General features: G+C 43.9%; 1 protein-coding gene across 1 annotated transcript in view; it reads left to right on the forward strand.

The window, feature by feature from the left end:
• LOC109551224 (uncharacterized) overlaps positions 1-25,158 on the forward strand; it is a 96,709-nt gene that overhangs the window by 10,150 nt on the left and 61,401 nt on the right. Inside the window, exons 2-9 of the mRNA XM_073791641.1 lie at positions 2,392-2,549; positions 3,796-3,872; positions 5,356-5,548; positions 5,626-6,042; positions 6,983-7,199; positions 7,369-7,499; positions 9,835-9,986; positions 12,156-12,308. Of these exons, the coding sequence (XP_073647742.1) occupies positions 2,392-2,549; positions 3,796-3,872; positions 5,356-5,548; positions 5,626-6,042; positions 6,983-7,198 (1,061 nt within the window). The 3' untranslated portion in view covers position 7,199; positions 7,369-7,499; positions 9,835-9,986; positions 12,156-12,308. The remainder of the gene's footprint in view (positions 1-2,391; positions 2,550-3,795; positions 3,873-5,355; positions 5,549-5,625; positions 6,043-6,982; positions 7,200-7,368; positions 7,500-9,834; positions 9,987-12,155; positions 12,309-25,158) is intronic.

Here is a 25,158-nt window from a genome sequence, read left to right on the forward strand (position 1 = left end):
TTTCTGCTGATGAATAAATGGGTTTATTTGGAAGATAACTGAACCATTAGTGGCTTCTACTGAATCCTCTGCTTGTGGGGGTTCTGTGTCCCTCTCTGGAGACTGAAGGATTGATTTCTTGGAGTCAGGTGTCATTGAGGGTCATTTTTAAGAAATTGGGGGACCAAGAGGACAGAAATGACAAGAGAATTAACAGTATAATATGTGTGTGGTAAGGAGCACTGGGTTGTTGGCCTGTGCTGTGAGCAAAGAGGTGAGGATGTGTGCACGGCTGAGGAAGGATGTAGGAGCACATGCTTCTCAGAGGGGAAGCCTGGATGCTTAAGGGGTAAATGGACAAAAGGGAGGTGATGTGGGGCCAGGCAGGGTGCAAGGCATGGGAGTTGGGGCATCTTGGCAGTTCAAGGTGGTGCCTCTCTGGGCTGCAGGGCAACTGGGAGCTCTCCCTAGCTCAGGATAAGGGACACAGATCTGTGTTGCAGGCATATTGATTTTCAGATGCACCTGATCATTTTGGTTTGAGGTCCTGTTCTTCCACGTGTTCTCCGTGGGCCAGCCTTCAGCATTATCATGTGCACTTAAAACATTTTCCCCCACTGGTCATTGACTTCCTCAGCAGTTCCTCCCAGATTCTCTCAAACAACAGATTCAGGCTTCATGAACAAACATTTGTAAACCGGTTGCTCATTTGCCATCTATTTAGTGCTGTGATAACTGAAATCATCTCTGAACAGGAAAATATTTTTATCTTTCTTAGTTGCTATTCAGAGGACCCAGGGTGGGCAATTGAACTTCTGTACTTGAGAAAGATAAGATGCTCCAGGTAATATTTAATTTTACTAAAGAAAAAAATCCCAAAATGACTTTTCCCCTTAAGTTAATAGTTTTTGTCCTTGAAAACAAAGCCCACATGATACAGATGAATAATACCTCAAAGTCTTTGTTCTCTGGGCTGAGTCTCAGAGCTGAGTGCATTAGACAGGGGGCTAAAACTTGTAGGCAGAGGTATAGAATCCCCAGTCTCTCTCTTTTAACATGAATCCCAGGCAAGTGCCCCTCCGGAACTTAGTGGTGAGAGGTTAGATGAGAATTCCTGTTCTATATTAAAAATTATTAATGTGATAATTTATTTTTTTCTTTTGTACTAGGTCTTCAAAATTTTATAGTTACAGCACATCTCAGTTCAAACTTGCCTCATTTCAAGTGTTTGTGGCCACATGTAGCGAGTAGCTACCATACTGAATAGTGCTTCTCTTCCTTTCTTTCTCTCTCTCTCTGTAATAAAATATAGTTGACATACAATATTATGTTAGTTTCAGGTGTGCTACATAATGATTTGACTTTTGCATACATTATGTAATGATTACTACAATAAGTCTAGTAACCAACTTTCTGCATACAAAATTATTGCAATATTATTGATCACATTCCGTATGTTATTACATCCCTGTGACTTATTATATAACTGGAGGTTTGTACCTCTAAGTCCCCTTTGCCTATTTTCTCCCACCCCATCGCCCACCTCCCTTCTGGCATCTACCTGTGTACTCTCTGGATCTATGAGTTTGCTTTCATTTTGTTTTGTTTGCCTATTTGTTCTGTGGGGAGTTCTTCTCTGAGACTTGCTTTTCACCGTGAGCTGTGCTGCCCCTTGGCTAATTCTGCCATGGAACTCAGAGGTGTTAGTGGTTGGTGTGTTAGAGCAATTGCTGGGTACAAAGGCGCACTGGGATGCAAAGATACGGGGAAGAAGCCCAGTGGGAGGGAGAGGCATCCATGACACCAGTCATTCTATACAAAAGACAGCGAGCTGCGATTACCATCTCCCGGAGTGTGTGGGAGCTCTGAGACCTGGGAAGGTGCCTTCCTGAAGGCTGCCACACACAGAGCTACACAGAGCACAGGCCAGAGATTTGCTCATTAGGAGACACCATGAGCGAAGCAGCCACGCCCATAATGCCAAGACCTTGGCAAGAAGAGAAGGGAAAAAGCCACTGTCTCCAACTTTCTCTAGTAGCTCCTGGATCACTGCTACTCTTGTATTTGTTTGATAATCCTGTGGTTAATCTATTTGCTTGTATTCCATTGTGTTCCTCAGGTGAACTAGATGCAGTTTACAAAAACAGTTGGATTATGGCAAGACGACATAAAAATGACAAAAAATGAGGCACAGGAGATGGAAGAATAGGAGAGGTGAATGGAGCCAGGTGTGAGGTTGGTTCAAAATACACATCCCTTAATGTCTCACCGATTTTGCTAGAGATGGGCTGTATTGATCTGAGTCTAAGCTTTTCAACAGCCAAGGCCAAGGAAAGCACAGTAAGTGGCATGAGTCACAGCCCAAGAAATAAAAGCGAACAGGAGTGGAGTTGGCACACATCACACTGTGAGGCCAGGATGCGAGGACACGGGACGAAGCACAGCGGAAGCATACCAGTGACACCGAAATCGTGTCACATTCTTGGAGTGATGTTCTTCCTGGATTCTTCCTTGAAAAGAAGCTTCATCAGGCCCCAGCTGCTGACCTCAGCGGCACCTGGCACACATCAGTATGAAATCCCCCTCCATCTCCCCGCCCACCGAGTGTTTCTCTTTTGTCTCTGTTTAGACCAGGGGCACAACTCCTTGCTGTTCTAGAGAAGCTGTTCTGCAGAGCCCACTTGCTGCTCTCCAGATACTCAGCTCTCAGATGGACAGGCTTAATCTGGGTCAATTTAAGGGATTTAGAGCAATGCATTTCCATGGCAGGGACTACTTTGAGTTCACCAGAGCCTGTTTCCTTCCCTCCTGGGCACATGAGTACTTTCCCCAGACTCCTCTGCAGCTGGGCATGGCTTTGACACTGAGCCTGAGCAGAAGTGATGTGTGTCACTTCTGGGCTGAAATGGTTGGGAAGTAAATACATTCTCTCCATAATCCCTTTCCCCATCCGCTGGCTGAGAGGAGAAGGCTATAAGGACCCAGAGGAAGGTGGAGACACGGGGAGGAAGAAGCCCAGGCTACTGAGGGTCTGGTGGAAGACACCAGCCAGAAAACCTTCACTAGATATGCACAAGGAACCAACCTCTATGGTGTCAAGCCACTGAGAATTCCGGATTTGTCTGTTAGAGTAGCTAGCATTATTTTAACAAATACAGTTCCCCTCGGGAAATGCTCTCTAAATAAAACTCCTCTCAGCTAAGAGGAACTGAGAGATTTGAGTGACACCAAGTTCAAGGTTACATTCTCTGACAACTGCTAAGAGTGCAAATATTCTCTGTTGCAGGGAAGTGGGTAGGTGCAAAACCTTATGTTTTAATAGTCACCCAAGGTGGGAATAAGATTAACACACTCTTGTCAAAATTGTGTCACCTTACAAGAACTCCTGCCTGAATAGAAAGCTCTCATGTTTCCTTTTGGAGATAACCCAGGCTGTACCTGTGGGTTAGACCAAGATTCTCTTCAGAAAGTCATTTTGTGTCTGCTTTAACACATGGGAAAAATGGTAACCAAATCCACACGGTTTCATAGAATGTAATCTTCTATAGTAATTTTAACCTGAAAAAAATTTTAAACAGCTATAACCCTCTGACTGCTGCAGCCCTTAAAAACAAAACAAAACTTGGACAGTGAATTTGGTCAAGTCCCCTTCTCACCCTAGGCTTTAGTTTCCAGGCATGACCAATGGCAACTGGATGTGATGGGCCAAAACTGCAATTTATAATCTATGTGTATGATGCCAAACGAAAACTCTCTATAGCACACGCCAATAGCATATTGATAGTAAATACAATTCTGTTCCCATTATCCTTACAGGATGTAAGCACCAGCTATGTAACCACCAGCTATGGTGGCAGAACAAACATTTCCAACTGCCACACCCGTCATACAAGGTGAGATACTCGTAATATTTATGGACCAGGTCCTGAGGGCCAAAACCGGGAGGGAAAGGTAGCCCCTGCTTCTCCCGGAGAAGCGCTGAAGGCCTGCAGTTGTGCTTACTGATCACAGGGGCTGGGTGGTTATGTCACCATCACGTTGGATGTTGAGGGAGGATCCAGGTTGGTGAGCCTTGCTGGTGTGCAGGGCGACTTTGCTCCTGATGGGAGTTCGCTGTTGAGTTATCTGCAGGGCTTGGTGATTTGCCCAGGAATGAGCTCATAAGTTCTCCAGATTCAGCGACCAGACTAGAGCAACAGCGTTGAAAGAGCCAAATGATGTGACAGAACTGGGCTTCACGATGGGCCACTGCTCCTGCAGATGTCCACCCAAGGGACACAACTACCCTTAATTTCCAACTTTACCCAGGCTGCCTGGGACCTGACTCCTTTGTCCCTAGAGCAGGTAAAGCCAAACTCTGGCTAAAGGGTAAAAAATTCACAATGAAGAACCCCAGATCTGATTTTTTTTTTTTTTTTTACCTCTCATTTGATGTCTTAAATCATCCTGGAATTGAGCTCTACCGTTTTTCCTCTTCCAAGATGGTGAGGGGAAAGTGTGAGCAGATGCTCCCCTACTGTAGAGGTTGGGTGGCTGGGAAAACTGGAGTCCTGGGGGCTGTGGGATCTATAGTCCAAAGTGCCTTTTATCCACACCCAGGCCGTGACCTGGGAGTGCTGTGAGAGGAGGGGCTTTGTCACTTCATGATTCACCGATTGTCCATCCTTCTCTGCTGGAGGACCTTGAAGGAGGCACATGTGTCCAGTTAGGAGGATGCTCCAGGAAGCCCCCAGGCAGTGCCTGTAAAACTTTCCATGTGCCTGTGAAACACCTGGGCATCATGATTCTGCATTTCTAACCAACCTCCAGGTGAGGCTGACGGTGCCCCGAGGACCCCACTCTGGGTAGGAGGGTCCAGGGAATTGTGCCACGTGTAGAATGATGTTTGGACAAGCAGTGCTTCTGTGCAGCTCCCCAGAGCCTGCCAAGGAGGCTGGAAGGATCTGTGATGAGAAGGGTCTGAGTGTGGTCTGAGTGAGAAGAGAGGATCCAGGGGAATGGCTGTCCAGGGTCTGTGAAGAACAACCCCTCCTGGGCTTCCTTCCACTTACCCTGACTTTGTGCTTTGCGTCTTAGCTCTTACAGATTTGGAGGGCCTCATTATGCCTTACACTGGAGCTAGGTGTTTAGACCAATCTGAGGATATAAGCAAGCTGACAGAAGGCATCTGATTGAAAGCCTGGCTTGGAGAGGTGGGGGGATGGGGAGGACTGGAATACATATTCAGCTCTTTCCTCCCTACCACGCATCTCAGGTCAAAGCCCAGCTCAGCCTTGTTCCCCCCGTTCTCCTGGGATGCTGTGGAGGAGGATGCCCCCCTCTTGAAGAGGCTTTGGCTTCTTGCATCCTGACATGTGCATGTTTTCTGTTTTATAGGAAGAAATGTGTCTTGGCTGGAGGCCCATGTTTCGTTCCAGCACATCCTTTTTACCAAAAGAGCCGTCCCTGGAGCTGCCAACAGTGTTTAGGAGAAAGCCATCCAACAATACTTTGGATCTGGGAGCGTGGCCTGACCACGGACGTGGCCTTCCCCGCCCCGAGAACCATCCATCGGAAAGCCTGGCACACGGTAGAGTGTCTTTATTTTTACTCCAAAATGTAAAAAATGTAAAGCTGGTTTCTTTCTTTCTTTCTTTCTTTTAACAGCTGGGAAAACTCCTGTCAGTGGATGCAGTGTCCTTTCCAGATTCAATATTGTGCAAACTGCGTATCGGCAAATGGAGTAAACAAATATGTCCATGGAGCTTCCTGATGCACAGAGAGATGGGGCCGCCCCGATACAGAGACGCAGACCTGCCGATCGGCACGGGAGCTGCTGAAACTGCTACTCCACCAGCTCTGCTCCCGTCTCCTTCAGAACAGAGTCTGAGAGCCTGGGGTGATGGGCCACTCGGATGCCCAGCAGCAGGGGACCCCTGGAGTCACGCAGACCTAGGGTGGCTGCAGGTTGGATGGGAGCTCTCATTGGCTGCGGTGGGGACTCACCACCTGACCAGTCCTGCGCCTGCGCTAAAAGCCCCACCCTCTTCAGTCCCACTTGAACCGCAAGGCTCTCACCCCCAGGCAAGGCGGAGGAGTTTGTTTCTTTTTCTCTTCTTTGTTTTTTGAAGTTTACTTTTCAGCTCTGTCTCCCCACTCCGGCAGGCTTGGGCAGGAGGCAGTACCCCATGTGGCATCTTTTTGGCATAGAGAACTTGGCCAAGTCCCTTTCCCAGCACGGGTTTTAGTTTCCAGGCGTGCAGTGTTAACATGGGTGTGACGGACCCCGGGCTGGCTTCAGCTCTGCAGTCCTTCGGAGTGTAGGATGCCTCTGTGCAATGCTGGGTCTCAACATGCTCCCGTGGCAATAACTTAGTGAGATTAAGTACCTTTTAAATGTTCCCTTCTAAGACGATGAGGAAACAGATTTAAGGGGATTAGACTGTTCTATTGAAAGGTGGGCAGAGAATACGTGGAGAAAGCTAGCATTTAGACCCGGGGCTGTCTTTTCAGAAATCCTGTACTTTCTTTTTTGCAAAACAGCATCATGCTTCCCCAAACACCCCTGCAAGAAAATAAACAAACAAAACAATGGGACAAGGAGCATCCAAAGGGTACACCTTCAAAGCCTGAAATGAAATTTTTATCCATCTCTCCTCCATGTATCACCTCCCCTGGCCTGGCTGGTTGAATGTTTTCTCCTGTCTGTGATGGGGTCGGAAAGGGAGGGGCGGGGTGGAGAAGCTGCCCATCTGCCCTTTTGGGAGAGCTGTTATTTCCTGACATGCTTGTTTCTTTGGACAAGCAGAAATGGGCACGTCCTCTTGCTGGTTTGTGATGAAGCAAGAGTCGCTTCTCACCATTAACAACCTCATGGAGTTTGGTGTTGCAGAAACAGTTGCTCAGGCAGGCTAGGTTCGGTTGCTACCAAATATCCTTGAAGTCTCAGAATTACTGAGAACAAAGATTTGCCTCCATGCTCGCTGGGTCCCTGATAAATCGGGCATGTCTGTCCTTGTTTCAGGAGGGAGATGAGTTCTTGAGGTGTCAAGAGGAAATGGCCCTGTACCCAGTTTCACGTCCCGAACGGGGTCCCTGGTGCCTGGGATGCCATGTTGCTGAGCAGATGGCAGTGTCATGGGTGTGCTTCTGGTGGAGAAAAGATGGAGATGAAACTGCACACCCCCTCATGTTGGCAGCTTTGGAGAGTCTTGGCCAGCTCTTCCAGGGCAGGTGCTGAGGTGAGAGGCTAGTTAGGGCACAGGAGCAACAACCCAGGCCAGAGCTTCCTGTGTTGAGCAGTTAGACACAGGTTGTTGATGAACTGCTTAGCACCTGGCATATATCTATTATTTCATGTAGGTTTTGATTACTGAGTTATAGAAGTTTTCAAATATTTCCTCTTTCTAGAGTTGCATCAACTCCGTTCTTCCTAGTGGGAAGATGGAGAAATAAATCAACCAAGATATTCTTTGACCGATCACCATGCCCATTCAATGTTCAGATGCCTATGCCGATCAAATCTCTCCAGAATATCCCAGGTAATACATTTTGAGGGTTATCGTCAGCCTAGCTTGTTTGCTTCCCCCCTCTCTCGCTCTCAACCTTCTGAAGTATAGCATAGGTACCCTCGTAACAGAATATGTCAATGAATGTATTTAATCAGTGGTTGATATGTGCAGCTGCCTAAATTTGTGGTCTTTTGCACCTTTTATGTGGCCTATGGCAGAATATGTGGTGAATGTTCTTGTGCCTCCCACTGCTATATGTTTGCTCCTTGGAGATGGCTTTTCAGCTCTGTTTCAATGCCTCTCCCATCCATGCAGCATGTGGCAGACAGATTCTGAGGTAGTTGACCCTCCATGGTCCTGATCTCCTGTTTGTGTCCTGTATAATACCTTCCTCTTGAGTGTGTATAGGGGGACCTGACTTGCTTCTAACCAACCGAATATGGCAAAAGTGACGGATGTCACTCCTATGATTACATTGCATTATATGAGGCTTTGTCTTACTAGCAAATTCATTCACTGTTTTGATGAAGTAAGTGGCCATTTTGGGGAAGTCCACGTGGGCCTCTCTGAATGGTGGGTGACGTCTAGGAGCTGAGGGCAGCCTCCAACCATTAGCCAGCAAAAGCTGGGGCCCTCAGTCCTACAGCCACAAGGAAATAAATTCTTCCGGTAACCTGAGTGAGCTTGGAGTCAGGTTCTTCCCCATTCAAGCTTCTGGATGAGAACACAGCCTGGCTAAAACCTCAACTGCAGCCTTATGAGACCCTGAACAGAGGACCCAGCTAAGCCACACGCAGACTCTGACCCACAGCAATAGTCACATAATAAATGTGTATTGTTCACGTTGCTAAGTCTGATAATTTGTTATGCAGTAGTTGAAAATGGACACATAACACTCAGAAGTTCCTGGCCTCCTGCATCGTAAGAGAGGTTCAGTGCTGTTCCTCTAAAATCTCCTCTGTGTCATCCAAGACATGTCCTCTGTGTGCTCCTGAAAATGAAAAACTCGATGATTTCCTGGAGAGAAATATCAAATACCACTGGACTTACGTTTTTAGTTGTTAACATCTGCGTCTGTAGGCTAATGTCTTTCCTGAATTCCAGATCCTAATGCCTACTAATATATCTTCGCTTGGTAGTTCTACGTCAACATAAAAATGTCCCAAACTCGGGCTTCCCTGGTGGCTCAGTGGTTAAGAATCCACCTGCCAATGCAGGGGACACAGTTTCGAGCCCTGGTCCCAGAAGATCCCACATGCCGCGGAGCAACTAAGCTTGTGCGCCACAACTACTGAGCCCGTGTGCTGCAACTACTGAAGCCCGTGTACCCTAGAGCCCGTACTCTGCAACAAGAGAAGCTACCTCAAAGAGAAGGCCATGCACTGCAATGAAGAGTAGCCCCTGCTTGCCACAACCAGAGAAGGCCCATGTGCAGCAACGAAGACCCAATGCAGCCAAAAATAAGTAAAAAAAAATGTCCCAAACTCAACTCCTTATCCTCCATATTTGCTTCTTCTCCACTGCTTTTTGCCTTAAGAAATGGCACACTTCCCCTGTCAGCCTAGATCCTCATGTCTTCCCAGTAGTTCCCTGGGATGGCCCTTGGATCAGAAGCCCTATTTCATGTCTGGAGTGAAGAGACACTGCAAGGCTCTGTAAGCCCTGGGCCTTTGTAAATTGTCCCTTGGGCTTCTGGGGGGCTATTGTCCTTGTCCCCAGGGCCAAAGGAGTCTTTTACCTGGGAGGTAAGAGGTCCCAAGCTCCAGGCCAGGATAATAAACCAGACAGATTGCAAAGGTACTGGGTCCTGGAGGCTCTCAGGGTTTTTCTCAGGTTTTCTCCAAACAGTCCTATATCCTCTGCCAAGGATATGTGACTCCCTGCCCTGCCTTTCCAGTCTATTAAACCTAGGCTATTAAGGATTCAGAGAAATCATATACAAATTTCCTCCTATATTAAATGACATTAAAGTTAACATCCAAAGTTACAGAAAAAGATTTATTTAGTAAGGAATGTTCTCACATCCTTACTAAGCCTCAGTGTAGATGTGACTACCCTTGACAAGTCAAAGGTTAAAATGTCCCTCTGTCTCTGCAATATTTGTCAAGATTGAGTCCTAAGAGTTACATTTTCAAATGCCTCTAATGAAAAGGGGGTATCTGTTCAGATGAAAAGGCAGAGGTGCAGAAACAGAGACTATGGTTGTCCCTGAAGAAGTGATGCAAGATGACTAAGAAATATCATTTGAGAGAAGGGGAAGGACCAGCCAGCCCTACATTAAAAAGTTAAAGGAATAGGAGAAAAAACAAACCATGAAGTCAGTGTATAATTATAGCTGATGCATGTATCATGTTTTATAATGCAGTGCTTGGATGATTAAGCAAAGAAACATCAGGATAGGAAACCTAAGATGGAGCCAGAAACAAGGTCATTGCTGAACTTGTATGCTGTGAGTTCTACAGTATTTGATGGACACGGATATTTGGTCCTCAGCAGCCACTACAGACTGGCAGTCAGGTGAGTACGGCTGTTTGCTCAGTTGGGGGCCTCAGTTCAGACTAGTGTTCTCTGAGAACATCTTTACTTCTTCCCTAAACAGTTGCAAAGGAGAAACTAAAGCCATTTTAAACTATTTATTTATAAAAATGTCTTACATTTTACGTATAATTTATTCTTGAGTATATTATATATTTTGTGGACATTTGAGATTCATTTTTCCATTATATTCTCTAACTGTCTAATGCTGGCATAGAAAGTAGTCATTAATTTCTAAATAATTATTTTTTAAAATGTGTAATAACTTCTCATCTACCCAGTCATCTAATCCTCAAACAGTAATAATTGCACCTTCTTATTTCTTGTGGCTAAAGATTTTTTCTTTTCCTTTACCTTATTACACTGTCTAGAAGAGCACTGAAATATGGAAATATAATGCCATTCATATATGTAGTTTAAAATGTTCTAGTAGCTATGGTAAAAGAAAGTAAAAGGAAACATGAAATTCATTCAATAATATATTATTATTTAACCCCATATACCCAGAATAAAATTTCAACCTCAATCAATACAAAAATTAAAAATTAGGTATTTTACACTCTTTTTAAAAAAAATACTAAGTGTTCAAAATCTGGTACAGCACACCTCAATTCAGATGAGCCCTGTTTCAAGTGCTCAGTAACCACATGTGGCCAGTGGCTGTCATTTTGGACAGTACAGGTCTAGAACTTCTAGAACACTATAAACAATGACCATGATTGCAAGTAGCCTTGTCTTATTATTTTGTTAAGTGGGAACATCACTTACTTTTAACTAGCTATTACTGCCATTTGGCTTGGGACAATTTTGATTTTTTATCATATCAAGGAGCAATCTTCCATTCCTAGTTTATAAAATGTTTTTGTTGTGGTGGTTAGTGTTATAAATTAGAAATGCTATTGAAGTCACCTCCTCATCTTTTAAGAAGATTTTTTTTTCCCCTTTGACTTAGTGATATGTCGTTTAAAAATTTCCCCTAATATTTATCTGTCTCTGCATTCCTGAAATAATTTTACTTAGTTATGGAACACACCTCCTTTTACTTGGCAGGATTTGGTTTGCTTTTATTTCATTTCACCAGGTCACGTTTCATTTCACAAGGTGAGATTTCCCCTTGAAAATAGTATGACTAATAATACTAGGCAGGCATAGGCACGCTCTGGACTGAGTGAGGGAAGGGCTGCTTTTTCTCCTGAGGGCCAGGAAGTTGAGCGTGTGGGGCAGGATGCAGGTCAGGGTGTGTGGCTGAGTCTGGAGCCTCCTGGACTCAGTCACCTGGGCCCAGTGCAAGTGCCTTAGGGAAAATGGCTGAGTGCATGAGGAAAGTGCTGTGTAAAGGAATGGCAGCATTGGGAGCTGAGACATTGAATGATGTGGAACCACCGTATGCAGGCATAATACAGGGAGGGAGCCGTGTCCTCCTCCTTCTCTGTATCCTGAGAAGTCCTATGGGACCAGCCTGGGTGGTGTATGCCTCAAGCACCCCAATGCTGGTGACAATGGCCCGGGAGAGTGGGCCACCTGGTGCTGGTGTCTGGACCATTGATAAGCTCTGATCCATGGACAAGGATGACCCCTGTTTCTGAGTCACGTGCTTTCAACAAATACCGTGTGTGTGGTCCAAGAATCACAGTAGCAGTACACTTGGCCCTCTGGTGGACTGCTCAGATTTTCTAGCATTTTTTTCTGTAAAACTGGTCACCAGGACTGACTATTTGCACAGAGTAGGTGTCCTTATGATTCTTGGAATTTTCATGAAAGTAGTGCCCAGAGAGAAGGAAAAGAGATGTTTTTATAATGGTGGAATGAATACTTAGTAATTATTCAGACTTGAATATTAAATGTGCCTGTATTAGTTTGCTAGGGCTGCGACAACAAGTTACACAGTCTCGGTGGATTAAGCAACAGAAATTTATTTTATCATATTTCTGGAGATTTAGAAGTCCCAGGTCAAGGTTATGGCAGAGTTCGTTTCTTCTGAGACCTCTCTCCTTGGCTAGTAGATAGCGACTTCCTCACTGTGTCCTCACATGGTCTTTCCTCTGTGTGTTTGTGTCCAAATTTCCTCATCTTATACTTATCAGGACACCAGTCATATTGGATCAGGGCCCACACCTGCAACCGTATTGTAATTTAATTACCTCTTTAAAGACCCTGTCTCCGAGGAGGGGGGAAGATGGTGGAAGAGTAAGACACGGAGATCACCTTCCTCCCCACAGACACATCAGAAGTACATCTACACGTGGAACAACTCCTACAGAACACCTACTGAATGCTGGCAGAAGACCTCAGACCTCCCAAAAGGCAAGAAACTCCCCACGTACCTGGGTAGGGCAAAAGAAAAAAGAATAAACAGAGACAAAAGAATAGGGATGGGACCTGCACCAGTGGGAGACAGCTGTGAAGGAGGAAAGGTTTCCACACACTAGGAAGGCCCTTCGCGGGCAGAGACTGTGGGTGGTGGAGGGGGGAACTTCGGAGCCGCGGAGGAGAGCGCAGCAACAGGGGTGCGGAGGGCAAAGCAGAGAGATTCCTGCACAGAGGATCGGTGCCGACCAGCACTCACCAGGCCGAGAGGCTTGTCTGCTCACCCGCCGGGGTGGGCGGGGGCTGGAAACTGAGGCTTGGGCTTCGGAGCTTAGATCGCAGGGAGAGGACTGGAGTTGGCGGCGTGAACACAGCCTGAAGGGGGTTAGTGCGCCACAGCTAGCTGGGAGGGAGTCCGGGAAAAAGTCTGGAGCTGCCGAAGAGACAAGAGACTTTTTCTTGCCTCTTTGTTTCCTGGTGCGCGAGGAGAGGGGATTAAGAGCGCCGCTTAAAGGAGCTCCAGCCGCGAGCTGTGGCTAAAGGTGCGGACCCCAGAGATGGGCATGAGACCTTAAGGCTGCTGCTGCCGCCACCAAGAAGCCTGTGTGCGAGCACAGGTCACTATCCATACCTCCCCTCCCGGGACCCTGTGCAGCCCGCCATTGCCAGGGTCCCGGGATCCAGGGACAACTTCCCCGGGAGAATGCATAGCACGCCTCAGGCTGGTGCAATGTCACGCCGGCCTCTGCCGTCGCAGGCTCGCCCTGCATCCGTACCCCTCCCTCCCCCATGCCTGAGTGAGCCAGAGCCCCCGAATCAGCTGCTCCTTTAACCCCGTCCTGTCTGAGCGAAGAACAGACGCCCTCCGGCGACCTACACACAGAGGCGCGGCCAAATCCAAAGCTGAACCCCGGGAGCTGTGCGAACAAAGAAGAGAAAGGGAAATTTCTCCCAGCAGACTCAGGAGCAGCGGATTAAATCTCCACAATCAACTTGATGCACCCTGCACCTGTGGAATACCTGAATAGACAAAGAATCATCCCAAATTGAGGAGGTGGACTTTGCGAGCAAGATATATTATGCTTTCCCCTTTTCCTCTTTTTGTGAGTGTATATGTGTATGCTTCTGTGTGAGATTTTGTCTGTATAGCTTTGCTTTCACCATTTGTCCTAGGGTTCTGTCCGTCTGTTTTTTTTGTTTGTTTGATTTAAAAACTATTTTTCTTAATAATTATTTTTTATTTTAATAACTGTATTTTATTTTATTTTACTTTTTTATTTTATTTTATTCTGTTTCTTTCTTTCTTTCTACCTTTTCTCCCTTTTATTCTGAGCTGTGTGGATGAAAGGCTCTTGGTGCTGCAGCCAGGAGTCAGTGCTGTGCCTCTGACATAGAGGAGCCAACTTCAGGACACTGGTCCACAAGAGACCTCCCAGCTCCACATAATATCAAACGGTGAAAATCTCCCAGAGATCTCCATCTCAACACCAACACCCAGCTTCACTCAATGACCATCAAGCTACAGTGCTGGACACCCTATGCCAAACAACTAGCAAGACAGGAACACAGCCCCACCTATTAGCAGAGAGGCTGCCTAAAATCATAATAAGGCCACAGACACCCCAAAACACACCACCAGACATGGACCTGCCCACCAGAAAGACAAGATCCAGCCTCATCCACCAGAACACAGGCACTAGTCCCCTCCACCAGGAAGCCTACACAACCCACTAAACCAACTTTAGCCACTGGGGACAGACACCAAAAACAATGGGAACTATGAACCTGCAGCTTGCAAAAAGGAGACCCCAAACACAGTAAGATAAGCAAAATGAGAAGACAGAAAAACACACAGCAGATGAAGGAGCAAGATAAAAAACCCACCAGACCTAACAAATGAAGAGGAAATAGGCAGTCTACCTGAAAAAGAATTCAGAATAATGATAGTAAAGATGATCTAAAATCTTGGAAATAGAATAGAGAAAATGCAAGAAACATTTAACAAGGACCTAGAAGAACTAAAGAGGAAACAAGCAATGATGAACAACACAATAAATGAAATTAAAAATACTCTAGAAGGGATCAATAGCAGAATAACTGAGGCAGAAAAATGGATAAGTGACCTGGAAGATAAAATAGTGGAAATAACTACTGCAGAGCAGAATAAAGAAAAAAGAATGAAAAGAACTCAAGACAGTCTCAGAGACCTCTGGGACAACATTAAATGCACCAAAATTCAAATTATAGGGGTTCCAGAAGAAGAAGAGAAAAAGAAAGGGACTGAGAAAATATTTGAAGAGATTATAGTTGAAAACTTCCCTAATATGGGAAAGGAAATAGTTAATCAAGTCCAGGAAGCACAGAGAGTCCCATACAGGATAAATCCAAGGAGAAACACACCAAGATACATATTAATCAAACTATCAAAAATTAAATGCAAAGTAAACATATTAAAAGCAGCAAGGGAAAAACAACAAATAACACACAAGGGAATCCCCATAAGGTTAACAGCTGATCTTTCAGCAGAAACTCTACAAGCCAGAAGGGAGTGGCAGGACATATTTAAAGTGATGAAGGAGAAGAACCTACAACCAAGATTACTCTACCCAGCAAGGATCTCATTCAGATTTGATGGAGAAATTAAAACCTCTACAGACAAGGGAAAGCTGAGAGAGTTCAGCACCACCAAACCAGCTTTACAACAACTGCTAAAGGAACTTCTCTATGCAAGAAACACAAGAGAAGGAAAAGACCTACAATAACAAACCCAAAACAATTAAGAAAATAGGAACATACATATCGATAATTACCTTAAATGTAAATGGATTAAATGCTCCCATCAAAAGACCCAGACTGGCTGAATGGATACAAAAACAAGACCCATATATATGCTGTCTACAAGAGACCCATTTCAGACCTAGGGACACATACAGACTGAAAGTGAGGGGATGGAAAAAGATATTCCATGCAAATGGAAATCAAAAGAAAGCTGGAGTAGCAATTCTCATATATCAGACAAAATAGACTTTAAAACAAAGACTATTACAAGAGACAAAGAAGGACACTACATAATGATCAAGGGATCGATCCAAGAAGACATAACAATTGTAAATATTTATGCACCCAACATAGGAGCACCTCAATATATAAGGCAAATACTAACAGCCATAAAAAGGGGAAATCAACAGTAGCACAGTAATAGTAGGGGACTTTAACACCCCACTTTCACCAATGGACAGATCATCCAAAATGAAAATAAATAAGGAAAATAAATAAGGACACATTAAACAAGATGGACTTAATTGATATTTATAGGACATTCCATCCAAAAACAACAGAATACACATTTTCCTCAAGTGCTCATGGAATATTCTCCAGGATAGATCATATCTTGGGTCACAAATCAAGCCTTGGTAAATTTAAGAAAATTGAAATCATATGAGCTATCTTTTCCAACCACAACGCTATGAGACTAGATATCAATTACAGGAAAAGATCTGTAAAAAATACAAACACATGGAGGCTAAACAATACACTACTTAATAACGAAGTGATCACTGAAGAAATCAAAGAGGAAATCAAAAAATACCTAGAAACAAATGACAATGAAGACATGACGACCCAAAACCTATGGGATGCAGCAAAAGCAGTTCTAAGAGGGAAGTTTATAGCAATACAATCCTACCTTAAGAAACAGGAAACATGTCGAATAAACAACCTAACCTTGCACCTAAAGCAATTAGAGAAAGAACAAAAAAAACCCCAAAGTTAGCAGAAGGAAGGAAATCATAAAGATCAGATCAGAAATAAATGAAAAAGAAATGAAGGAAACAATAGCAAAGATCAATAAAACTAAAAGCTGGTTCTTTGAGAAGATAAACAAAATTGATAAAACATTAGCCAGACTCATCAAGAAAAAAAGGGAGAAGACTCAAATCAATAGAATTAGAAATGAAAAAGGAGAAGTAACAACTGACACTGCAGAAATACAAAAGATCATTAGAGATTACTACAAGCAACTCTATGCCAATAAAGTGGACAACCTGGAAGAAACGGACAAATTCTTAGAAATGCACAACCTGCCAAGACTGAATCAGGAAGAAATAGAAAATATGAACAGACCAATCACAAGCACCAGAATTGAAACTGTGATTAAAAATCTTCCAAAAAACAAAAACCCCATAAGATGTTACGGAAAAGCTGAACGAACTTTTTGGCCAAACCAATATTACATATCTCACCTAGTGGGATGTGGGGCAGCAGGGCATAATAAACATGTTACTATTTCATACCATGACATGAAAATAATAATAATATATATATATGAATTCAGATCAAATTTAATGTTAAATGAGTTTCAGTCAGGTTTTGTCTTCAAACACTTTATAAAATAAACTACAAAGCGTTTGGAAGTTTAGAACTATAAATAAGGGATTGTGGGTCTGGGTACCATTAAGATTATCTTTCCCCTGAGAACATGAAAGTTTCATCTGAGTACAGCTTGCTTTATATGTATGTGTGTAGTACATATATAGTCTATATGTATATAGTCTGTTGAACTCTTTAAGGTTTGCCTATAATTATTGAACTACTTGGGCTGTTTGTTTAATGAATCAATTTTGGTGTTTATAGATTTTCTAGAAACTCTTTTCCTAATGATTTTCAAATATACTAACAGGGCTGACATAGTACTCAGTTACCTTTTAAAAAAGTAAACTTCATACTTACGGTTAAATGACATGTTTATTCCTAACCTTTTTCCCCTTAATTGCACCCACTATATATTTTTCTGTTTCTTTAAAGTCAACAGTTGGAATTACTTTTCCATTTCTGTAGATTTCTTTCTAAAAACCATAATTTGTAATATTATCTCTATTACATTCTTATAAAAACTTTTCTCATATTATTATGTTCTCTTTCTGACATCTTGAGGCAGATGCTTAGTTTCTCTATTTCATTCCTTTTTGAAGCAATAAAATTGAGGCTCAGAATTTTTCTCTGAATGCTGCTTCAGTCTCATTCCATAGTTTGATATGTGGCTGAGGAACTGCAGGCTTGATTAACTCCGAGGCCAGTGGCTCCACCCTTTCCTGACCCCGTCTCTACCTCAAAACTGCCATCTTCAAAACTTGCCATATTGATTTCCCTTTTCTTTCCTGTTTGTTCGTCCTTTTACTTTGTAACTCTTTTCATTGGCTTTTTCTTTCTTTTTTTTAAACAAAATCTCATTTTCTCCTACTACAAACCTAAAGAAGCCAAAGCCCTCCCTTGAACCTGCCCTCTCTCCTTTTGCAGTTGAAATGTCAGGAGATGTGAGTACAGTGATTGGTTTAGTTGTTCCTGAAGGGGGGACACTTTAGGGAATGACAGGGTCTAATGAGTGACAGTGGCCACAGTGGTTGAAGTGGAGGCAAGTCCGTGAGATGCAGAAATGAAACAACCAAGGGGCCCAGAGGGAACGGGTATAATGTACCACATGATCGTCGGAAGCAGTGGGTGTTTTCCTTTTGGTTTGGCTTTTAGGAAAGCATGGTTTGTCTTCATTCTGCTATCTTATTTTCCTATTTTCTCTTGTTTATGCCTCCTTTTTGGAAGGGTGGTGGTGATTTTTTTGCCGTTTTCTTGCTTCTTCCATGCGGTCTGTTTCCTGATTTCTTTTTTGGTAGTCTCTGTGGGATATAAAGCCTTTTACATTCTATTAATGGTTACATTAAATAAACAATATTTTATCTTATATGTCACTTATTATCCGTGCCGAGTATCTCTATTAACTCTGTTGTCTAAGAGGAAGAGAGATGCTTATTTTTACCTCTACCCTCCACTCTTCTGTTTCCCCTGCACCCGACCCTCTGTCCCCACTCTGGGCTTGAGTTGATAAATGGGTACTCTGTTAAATTGTTAGATTGATTGTTAAGTTGTTTTTTTTTTACATTATGTATATTTTACCGGAAGGATTATCTATGACATTTGCATTCTGGTTTGTAACAATTATATAGAATTACTTTTTAGTGTAAATGCTTTTAGTGCTTCCATTTGAAAGGTAGGAAGGAAAGGGCTGGGGAGACAAGCATTAGATGATACTCTGGGTGAGAGACCCGGCTCCCGCCTGGGGTTAAGCTTGTTGGGTGCCTCACTGGGGACTCCGGAAAGGAGATTTCTTTTTCTTTTCTCTCATCTCCCATCGTTGGCCAAATATTCTCTCTGCAATGATAGTGGACCAGCCTGTAGGACCGGAGACCAAAAGTAACACCAATATCAGACAGCTTTCCTGGATTTTACCCACGACATATCTTCCCTGAGAGGTGGCGCCCCATGGAAGTTCTCTGGCTTTCTTGCCCCGGGCTTTCTTCCTGCCCATTTTTGTTGTTGTTCTGTAAAAGCCATAATACCCTTCCAAGGTAGCTTTGATCTTAGATATTCAGCCCATGAGTATAGCGTGTCAAGGGTCAAACATTCTCCTAGGAGCATTTGGGTATTTTTCTGGTTTTTCAATATATATGTGTTTTTTTTCTGCTTTCCTTTGGGTTGATATATGTTTTGAGAAATTTCCCAGAAACAATCTGCTGATGTCCTGGGAGGTTGGCAGTGCTCTGTGTGGGGATTTTAGGGGTGTGGACCTCTGGTCACACCACGGAAGCAATGGTGAGCACTCCTGCATCTTCTCCATCCCAGTGGTACCCCTGCTGGTTGCAGTCCTCGTAGGGTACATAGCAAATGTCTGGATGTACTAGATACTAAAGACATTCAGATGCTCCCCTGGGATGCCACTTGGGCCTCCATCTGAGTGTGACTGTGTTAATGAACGCCCTTCATTCAGGCTTATAGGCTTCTTGGGGGTAAGGCAGCACTTTATTCTCTCCAAAGAAAGGACTTGAGCCACACGACATAAACTTGAGTTCAGATTTGGCTTGCTACATGTTAGAGTTGTTTTCAAGAGTTTAAGGAAACCTATAGGCTTGGACCCACTGGGCTTGATTTACTAGCTTGGGGTCTTTTGTTTTTTACTCTTTTTTAAAGAGAGAGAGAGAGAGAGAGTGTGTGTGTGTGTGTGTGTGTGTATGTATGTTTCTTTTTCATGAACTCACGCATGCTATTTAACTTTAGAGTTGGTGGTCGTATCTTAGAGCGATGCACCTTTAGGTGTGGTCCATAGATGAACACCATCAACACACCACTGGGGAGCTTGTTTGACACACATATTCTCAAGCGCCATGATTCAGAAACTGAGAGTGGGACCCAGCAACCTGTATCTTAACAAGCCCTCCAGGGGATTCTGGTGCACATTAAAGAATGAGAACCACTGTCTTAGAGATAATCCACTCTACCCTTCTCAGCCTGCACTTGAGGTACTAAGACTCCTCCACAGGGAAAGTGATTTACCCAAGATGACATGTAGGGTCAGTGGCAGCCCAGGGATTAGAACCCAGGTGTTACACGTGAAAAGAGCTGACATCACACCTGGAATATAGGAGGTATTCAGTAAATTAACTTTCCTTCCTCTTGCTTCTGCCCCTGTCTGAGAGCAGCAGGACATAATCAGCTAGGGATGCGCTGCTATCTCTCAGTGCTCATCTCTCTTTCTCCCCTCAATTCAAATAACCCAGAGGAAGGTCCCAGCACGTGCTGTTAACTCACTGTGCATCCGAGAGCTCGCTGCCTTGCCCCTGTTCCCATTGTGATGATGAAGAAGTGAAGGGTTGGCCTGCCTCGCTCAGATCCTTTCCAGTTCTGACTTTCTAAGGCTTCACAGCAGGCTCTGACACACACGTTTCCCTGGTTGGCTATCAGCGGCCATCTGGCAATTAGCAGTCTCTGAGGCAGCTAATCCTACTCTGAGCTGGATTAAAGCTGAAGTTTAAAACATGGAGATAGGTGGGTGATTTATGTTTGAGTCTTTGGGTCCTGCTGTCCCTGGCAGCCTGGTGATGGAGGACAGAGAAGCTGATTTCCTCCCTTATCTATCTCAGGATCAGCTTCCAGAGGGACATCCTGAGCTGGGAGCTGAGCGGGGCTGCAGGAGGTGCTGGGTGAGCTCCAGGAGCCCAGCCCCAGCCAACAGGGCACGGCCATGCTGGCCAGAGGAGACTGGAGAGAGTCAAGTTCTGTGTCCAGCACTGCATCACTAAAGCAGGTGCGATGGGGGACCTGGGGGATAAAGGCCAGATCGTTTTGAACCACGGCTCCTGGGTGCCATCCGGCGCCCCGTGGTGGCAGCCGACAAGCCCTCTGGCTCCTCTGGAGGGCCCTCTCATGAGGCACCGTGGTCAGAAAGCAAACCCGTGTGTGCGTTCACAGCCTAAGGAGATAATTAACTTACTTCTACAGAGGGAGTTGATTACATTCCTAGCATGACCAGAATGCGAAGTCTGAACTTGGAAACGCTGGTGGTGGTGGGACGTATTTGTAATGGTTGGCTGAGGAGCCGTTTGCTCAGAAATTGGCCGAGTAATCAGACAAGTGCCTCTTTTCCTAATTGTTGATAAAAACCAGCTATTACGGCAGAGCCAGGGACTCACTCCTGAGACAGCCCATTACTTAAGGTGAGCATGCCTCCGAATAAGTTAGGACCATCTCAAAACATTTCACATAACTTGAGTTTAAAAGCAAGTTGTGCCTGTTGTGAATTCTGTATAGAGCCGGGCACAGGGGAGCGGGATTTACTGCCTGCATTTCATGGCTGGCTTGCTACTACTGTCAGGAACCGCCTTTCACAAATATTTACTCAGGGTAGATATCTTATTGAGCACCTACTATGTGCAGCTCTGTGCTAGGTGCTGAGGGGCTGGAGCAGACAGGTTCTCTATCCTTGAGGAGTTTACTGCTTATCCTATGAGAAAAGTTTTATCAAATGTGCTTGAACCCTGACTTGTGCGGTTTATTCTTTAAGGGTCATTGTTGTTCCTTTGATGGAGTGGACTGGAAAGTAATAAGCTTCTTAAGAGCTCACCTGTACCAAGCACTGTACTAAGCATCAGCACACTTAATTCTCACACCGTTTTGTAAAGAAACTGCTATTATCATTCCTGTTTTATATACAGTAAAGCTGTGGCACGGGGAGCTTAAGTACCTCCACCATGATGGTGAGAGGCAGACCCAGGTGGTGCACCCAGGTTTGTGGATTGCAGAGCCCATGCTCTTAATGCTGAGGCTGCAGAGAGATCGGTTTGCAAAGGCTGCACCTCCATTCTCAATTTCGCCTCTGCCACACCTACCCTGTGTAAGCACCCCCTACACACACTGGCTTCTTGCAGTTACTGGAGCCCACGGAGTGGCTTCCTGCCTTCGAGGTTTTATCCCCGCTTCATGTGCTCTTGTCATCTCTGCATAGCTTTCTGCTTCTCCTTATTCAGGTCTCTGATTAAATATCCATTCCTTACAGAGGTCTCCTTTGGCCCTCTGGTCTCAAATCACCCTCCCCGCCTTCCTTCTTGAATCTTTTCATCTATTTTGTTTTCATAGCATTTACTATTATCTGAAATTAAGTTATTTGTATATTTGTTTACTTGTTTATGGTCTGATGCTCTTACCAGATGATAAGGAATTCTTGGATCCTGTAGTTCTTGAAGCACTTTCCTATTGAGTTTTCCAATAGTTTGGTGAGCTAGGCAGTTTAGGTGCTTTCATTCCCAGTTATTCCCCAAGGATGCTGAAGTTCAGATATTGGAATTGGTTTATTCAAGGTCCTACCACATCTGTGGCAGAAGTAGAATTATACCACGGATGGGCCGTCTGATGACTGGTTCAGTGCTCTTCTCCCTGCACCAAGAAGGATCCATTCCAAGTGACAAGCAATAACCAATCTCATTATTTTAGGGCCCTGGAAAGCATAAAGTCACTGAATTAACCAATGACACTGAATTAAAGTTTCTCATGTGTTCTTTCACACCCCCCCCTCCTCCAACATGTCATGTCAAGTGGAACAAAATAGGATAGCCCCAGGTGATAAGAAATTTGATCTGGAGATTTGAGAGAGAGCAACTGATGAAAAAAGAAATTATAGACTATTTTATTAATTAGTTTGTATGCCTATCTTAGTCCACAAAGTTTCCATTTGGCTCCAAAAATACCTAATAAAATAGATGCATAAATAAGAAATTAGAGCAAAAGGAGAAAGCAAAACTAGTTGGAAACATTAAATGATCAAAAAAGGAGACCCTAAAATGCAGAGTTAAAAGACTTATCACCATGAACTACACACTGTTTAAGTTCTGAGTTTTCTAGCAGGTATTGTCAAAAGGAAAAACTTGGTTGGTTACATAATTCAGAATGTTTTTGCATAAAATAAAACAAAATTACTTAGGAGAAAAACAGCCATTCCATTTTCTAAACTGGAGGTTAATTTCTCTTGAAAGAAAAGCATCTAGTACAGTATTTCTCAACTTTTCTAAACCTGTGACCTTTTTGATAGTGATTAAAAAACCTCTCCCTTGGGCTTCCCTGGTGGTGCAGTGGTTGGGAGTCCGCCTGCCGATGCAGGGGACACGGGTTCGTGCCCCGGTCCGGGAAGATCCCACCTGCCGCGGAGCGGCTGGACCCGTGAGCCATGGCTGCTGAGCCTGCGCGTCCAGAGCCTGTGCTCCGCAACGGGAGAGGCCACAGCAGTGAGAGGCCCGCGTACCGCAAAAACAAAAACAAAAACAAAAACAATAAAAACCAAAAAACCTCTCCCTTCTGCTGAGAATTACTGATGCACAGAAAATGGATGCTATGTTCTCCATAGTGCCATCAACTAGGACAATTTTGTTGATCTTAACTTTCTATAGATTGTAGTAGAAATAGATACTGCTTTCTTTTCCAAGTCAAAAATTAAGCCATCTGATCCCCCAGAGATCTGAGTCACCCCATCTATAGAGCACGGCATCACTTCTCATTTGGAACCATCACAATAATAATTGATTTAGGCAAGAGTCATCAACAGATGCTGAAACTGTTGGGTGAAAATTTGATGAGGAACAGGGTATTTACTTAATCTCAAAGTATCTCCGCTTATGAATTACAAAGAGAAAAATAGTAATTTTACAAAGGACCCCCCTTTAGTGAAGTGATCAGAGTTATCACCATTTATGGGACAAATGAACATATGCCTCCTGATACCAAGACATATCACCTCTGCGGCATTTCTGTCAAAACGGTGTAATCTGAATATAATCATGAGGAAATACCAGACAAAACCAAGTTACTTTACAAAATAACTGGCTTGTTCTCTTCAACAAGTGAAGGTCAGAAAAAACAAAGAGACAGAGATACTGTTCCAGATTAAGGGAGACCAAAGAGACGGGACAGCTGAATGCAATGTGTGATCCTGGACTGCATCCTGGACTAAAATTTTCTTTCAATTTCTCTTCCTTTTTTAGTTATCTCATTTTTAAAAACTGTAAGGTTGTTGTTGGGACAATTGGCCAAATTTGAATAAGATCTACAGATTAGATCATACTAAATCTTATTTTCCTGATTTTGATTATGTTCTCCTAGTTATGTAAAAGAGTACCCCCAAATAATACACGCTGAAGTTTCAGGGATGAATGGGTATCATAAATCAGCAATTTACTCTCAGTTGGTCAAATACATGTGTATATTTAATTATATGTGTAATTTGAATGTATGTAATTTATATATTATAATAATTCATATATATATGAGAAAGTGATAAAAATTTAACAGTTGTAGGAAATCTGGAAGAAAGGTATCTGGAGTTCTTTTTATTATTCTTACAAGTTTTCTGTACATCTGAAATGATTTCAAAATAAATACTGACAACCTCCCAAAGACTGACGGATCCGATTAGCTGGTTTTAAGGGCTCCTTGGCTCACAGGCTGCAAGTCCACCTGTAGGTGGGAGGAGCACCTGTTGACTCGAGAGTAAACTTCAATCACATGTTGGGCTGCATTTTCACAGACAATATTTGCCGTTTCCAGGACACTTTCTTTTTTAAAAAATTAATTAATTAATTAATTTTTGGCTGTGTTGGGTCTTCATTGCTGCGTGCAGTCTTTCTCTAGTTGCGGCGAGCGGGGGCTGCTTTTCATTGTGGTGCGTAAGCTTCCCATTGCCATGGCTTCTCTTTTTTTGGAGCACAGGCTCTAGGCGCGCGGCCTTCAGTAGTTGTGGCACACGGGCTCAGTAGTTGTGGCTCACATGCTCTAGAGTGCAGGCTCAGTAGTTGTGGCGCTCTGGCTTAGCTGCTCTGCGCGTGTGGGATCTTCCTGGACCAGGGCTAGAACCTATATCACCTGCATTGGCAGGCAGATTCTTAACCACTGCACCACCAGGAAAGTCCTCCAGGACACTTTTTTTTTTTTTGCTCTACATGGGCCTCTCACTGTTGTGGCCTCTCCCGTTGCAGAGCACAGGCTCCGGACGCACAGGCTCAGTGGTCATGGCTCACAGGCCCAACCACTCCGCGACATGTGGGATCCTCCCAGACCGGGGCACGAACCCGTGTCCCCTGCATTAGCAGGTGGACTCTCAACCACTGTGCCACCAGGGAAGCCCAGGACACTTTCTTTTTAATTGACTTATTTTGTAGACTCATTCTGTGTCACTAGTAAGGTCCTGTCTCCAGATTTTATTGTGAGAGTATTCCTTGTTAGCATAGAGAAACGAATGGCATTTGAAGAAGGATTTAAGGATTCACCTTAAAAGATCCTACTTAATTATTAGCATCTTCCACTGCCTCCATATTACTGTTATTTATGTCTCACTGGGAGGGTTTCCACAAGCATCCTTCTGTTGCCTTTCATCACCTCTTTTTGATATATTTTCTTTTCCTCTGCTTTTTCCTTCCAGTTTTTGTATTTTATGCTGACAGTTTTATGAGGAATGGTTTTAATAGGTACATGTTGTAAA

The sequence above is a fragment of the Tursiops truncatus genome, chromosome 14, assembly GCF_011762595.2.
Source record: "Tursiops truncatus isolate mTurTru1 chromosome 14, mTurTru1.mat.Y, whole genome shotgun sequence".
Taxonomy (NCBI): domain Eukaryota; kingdom Metazoa; phylum Chordata; class Mammalia; order Artiodactyla; family Delphinidae; genus Tursiops; species Tursiops truncatus.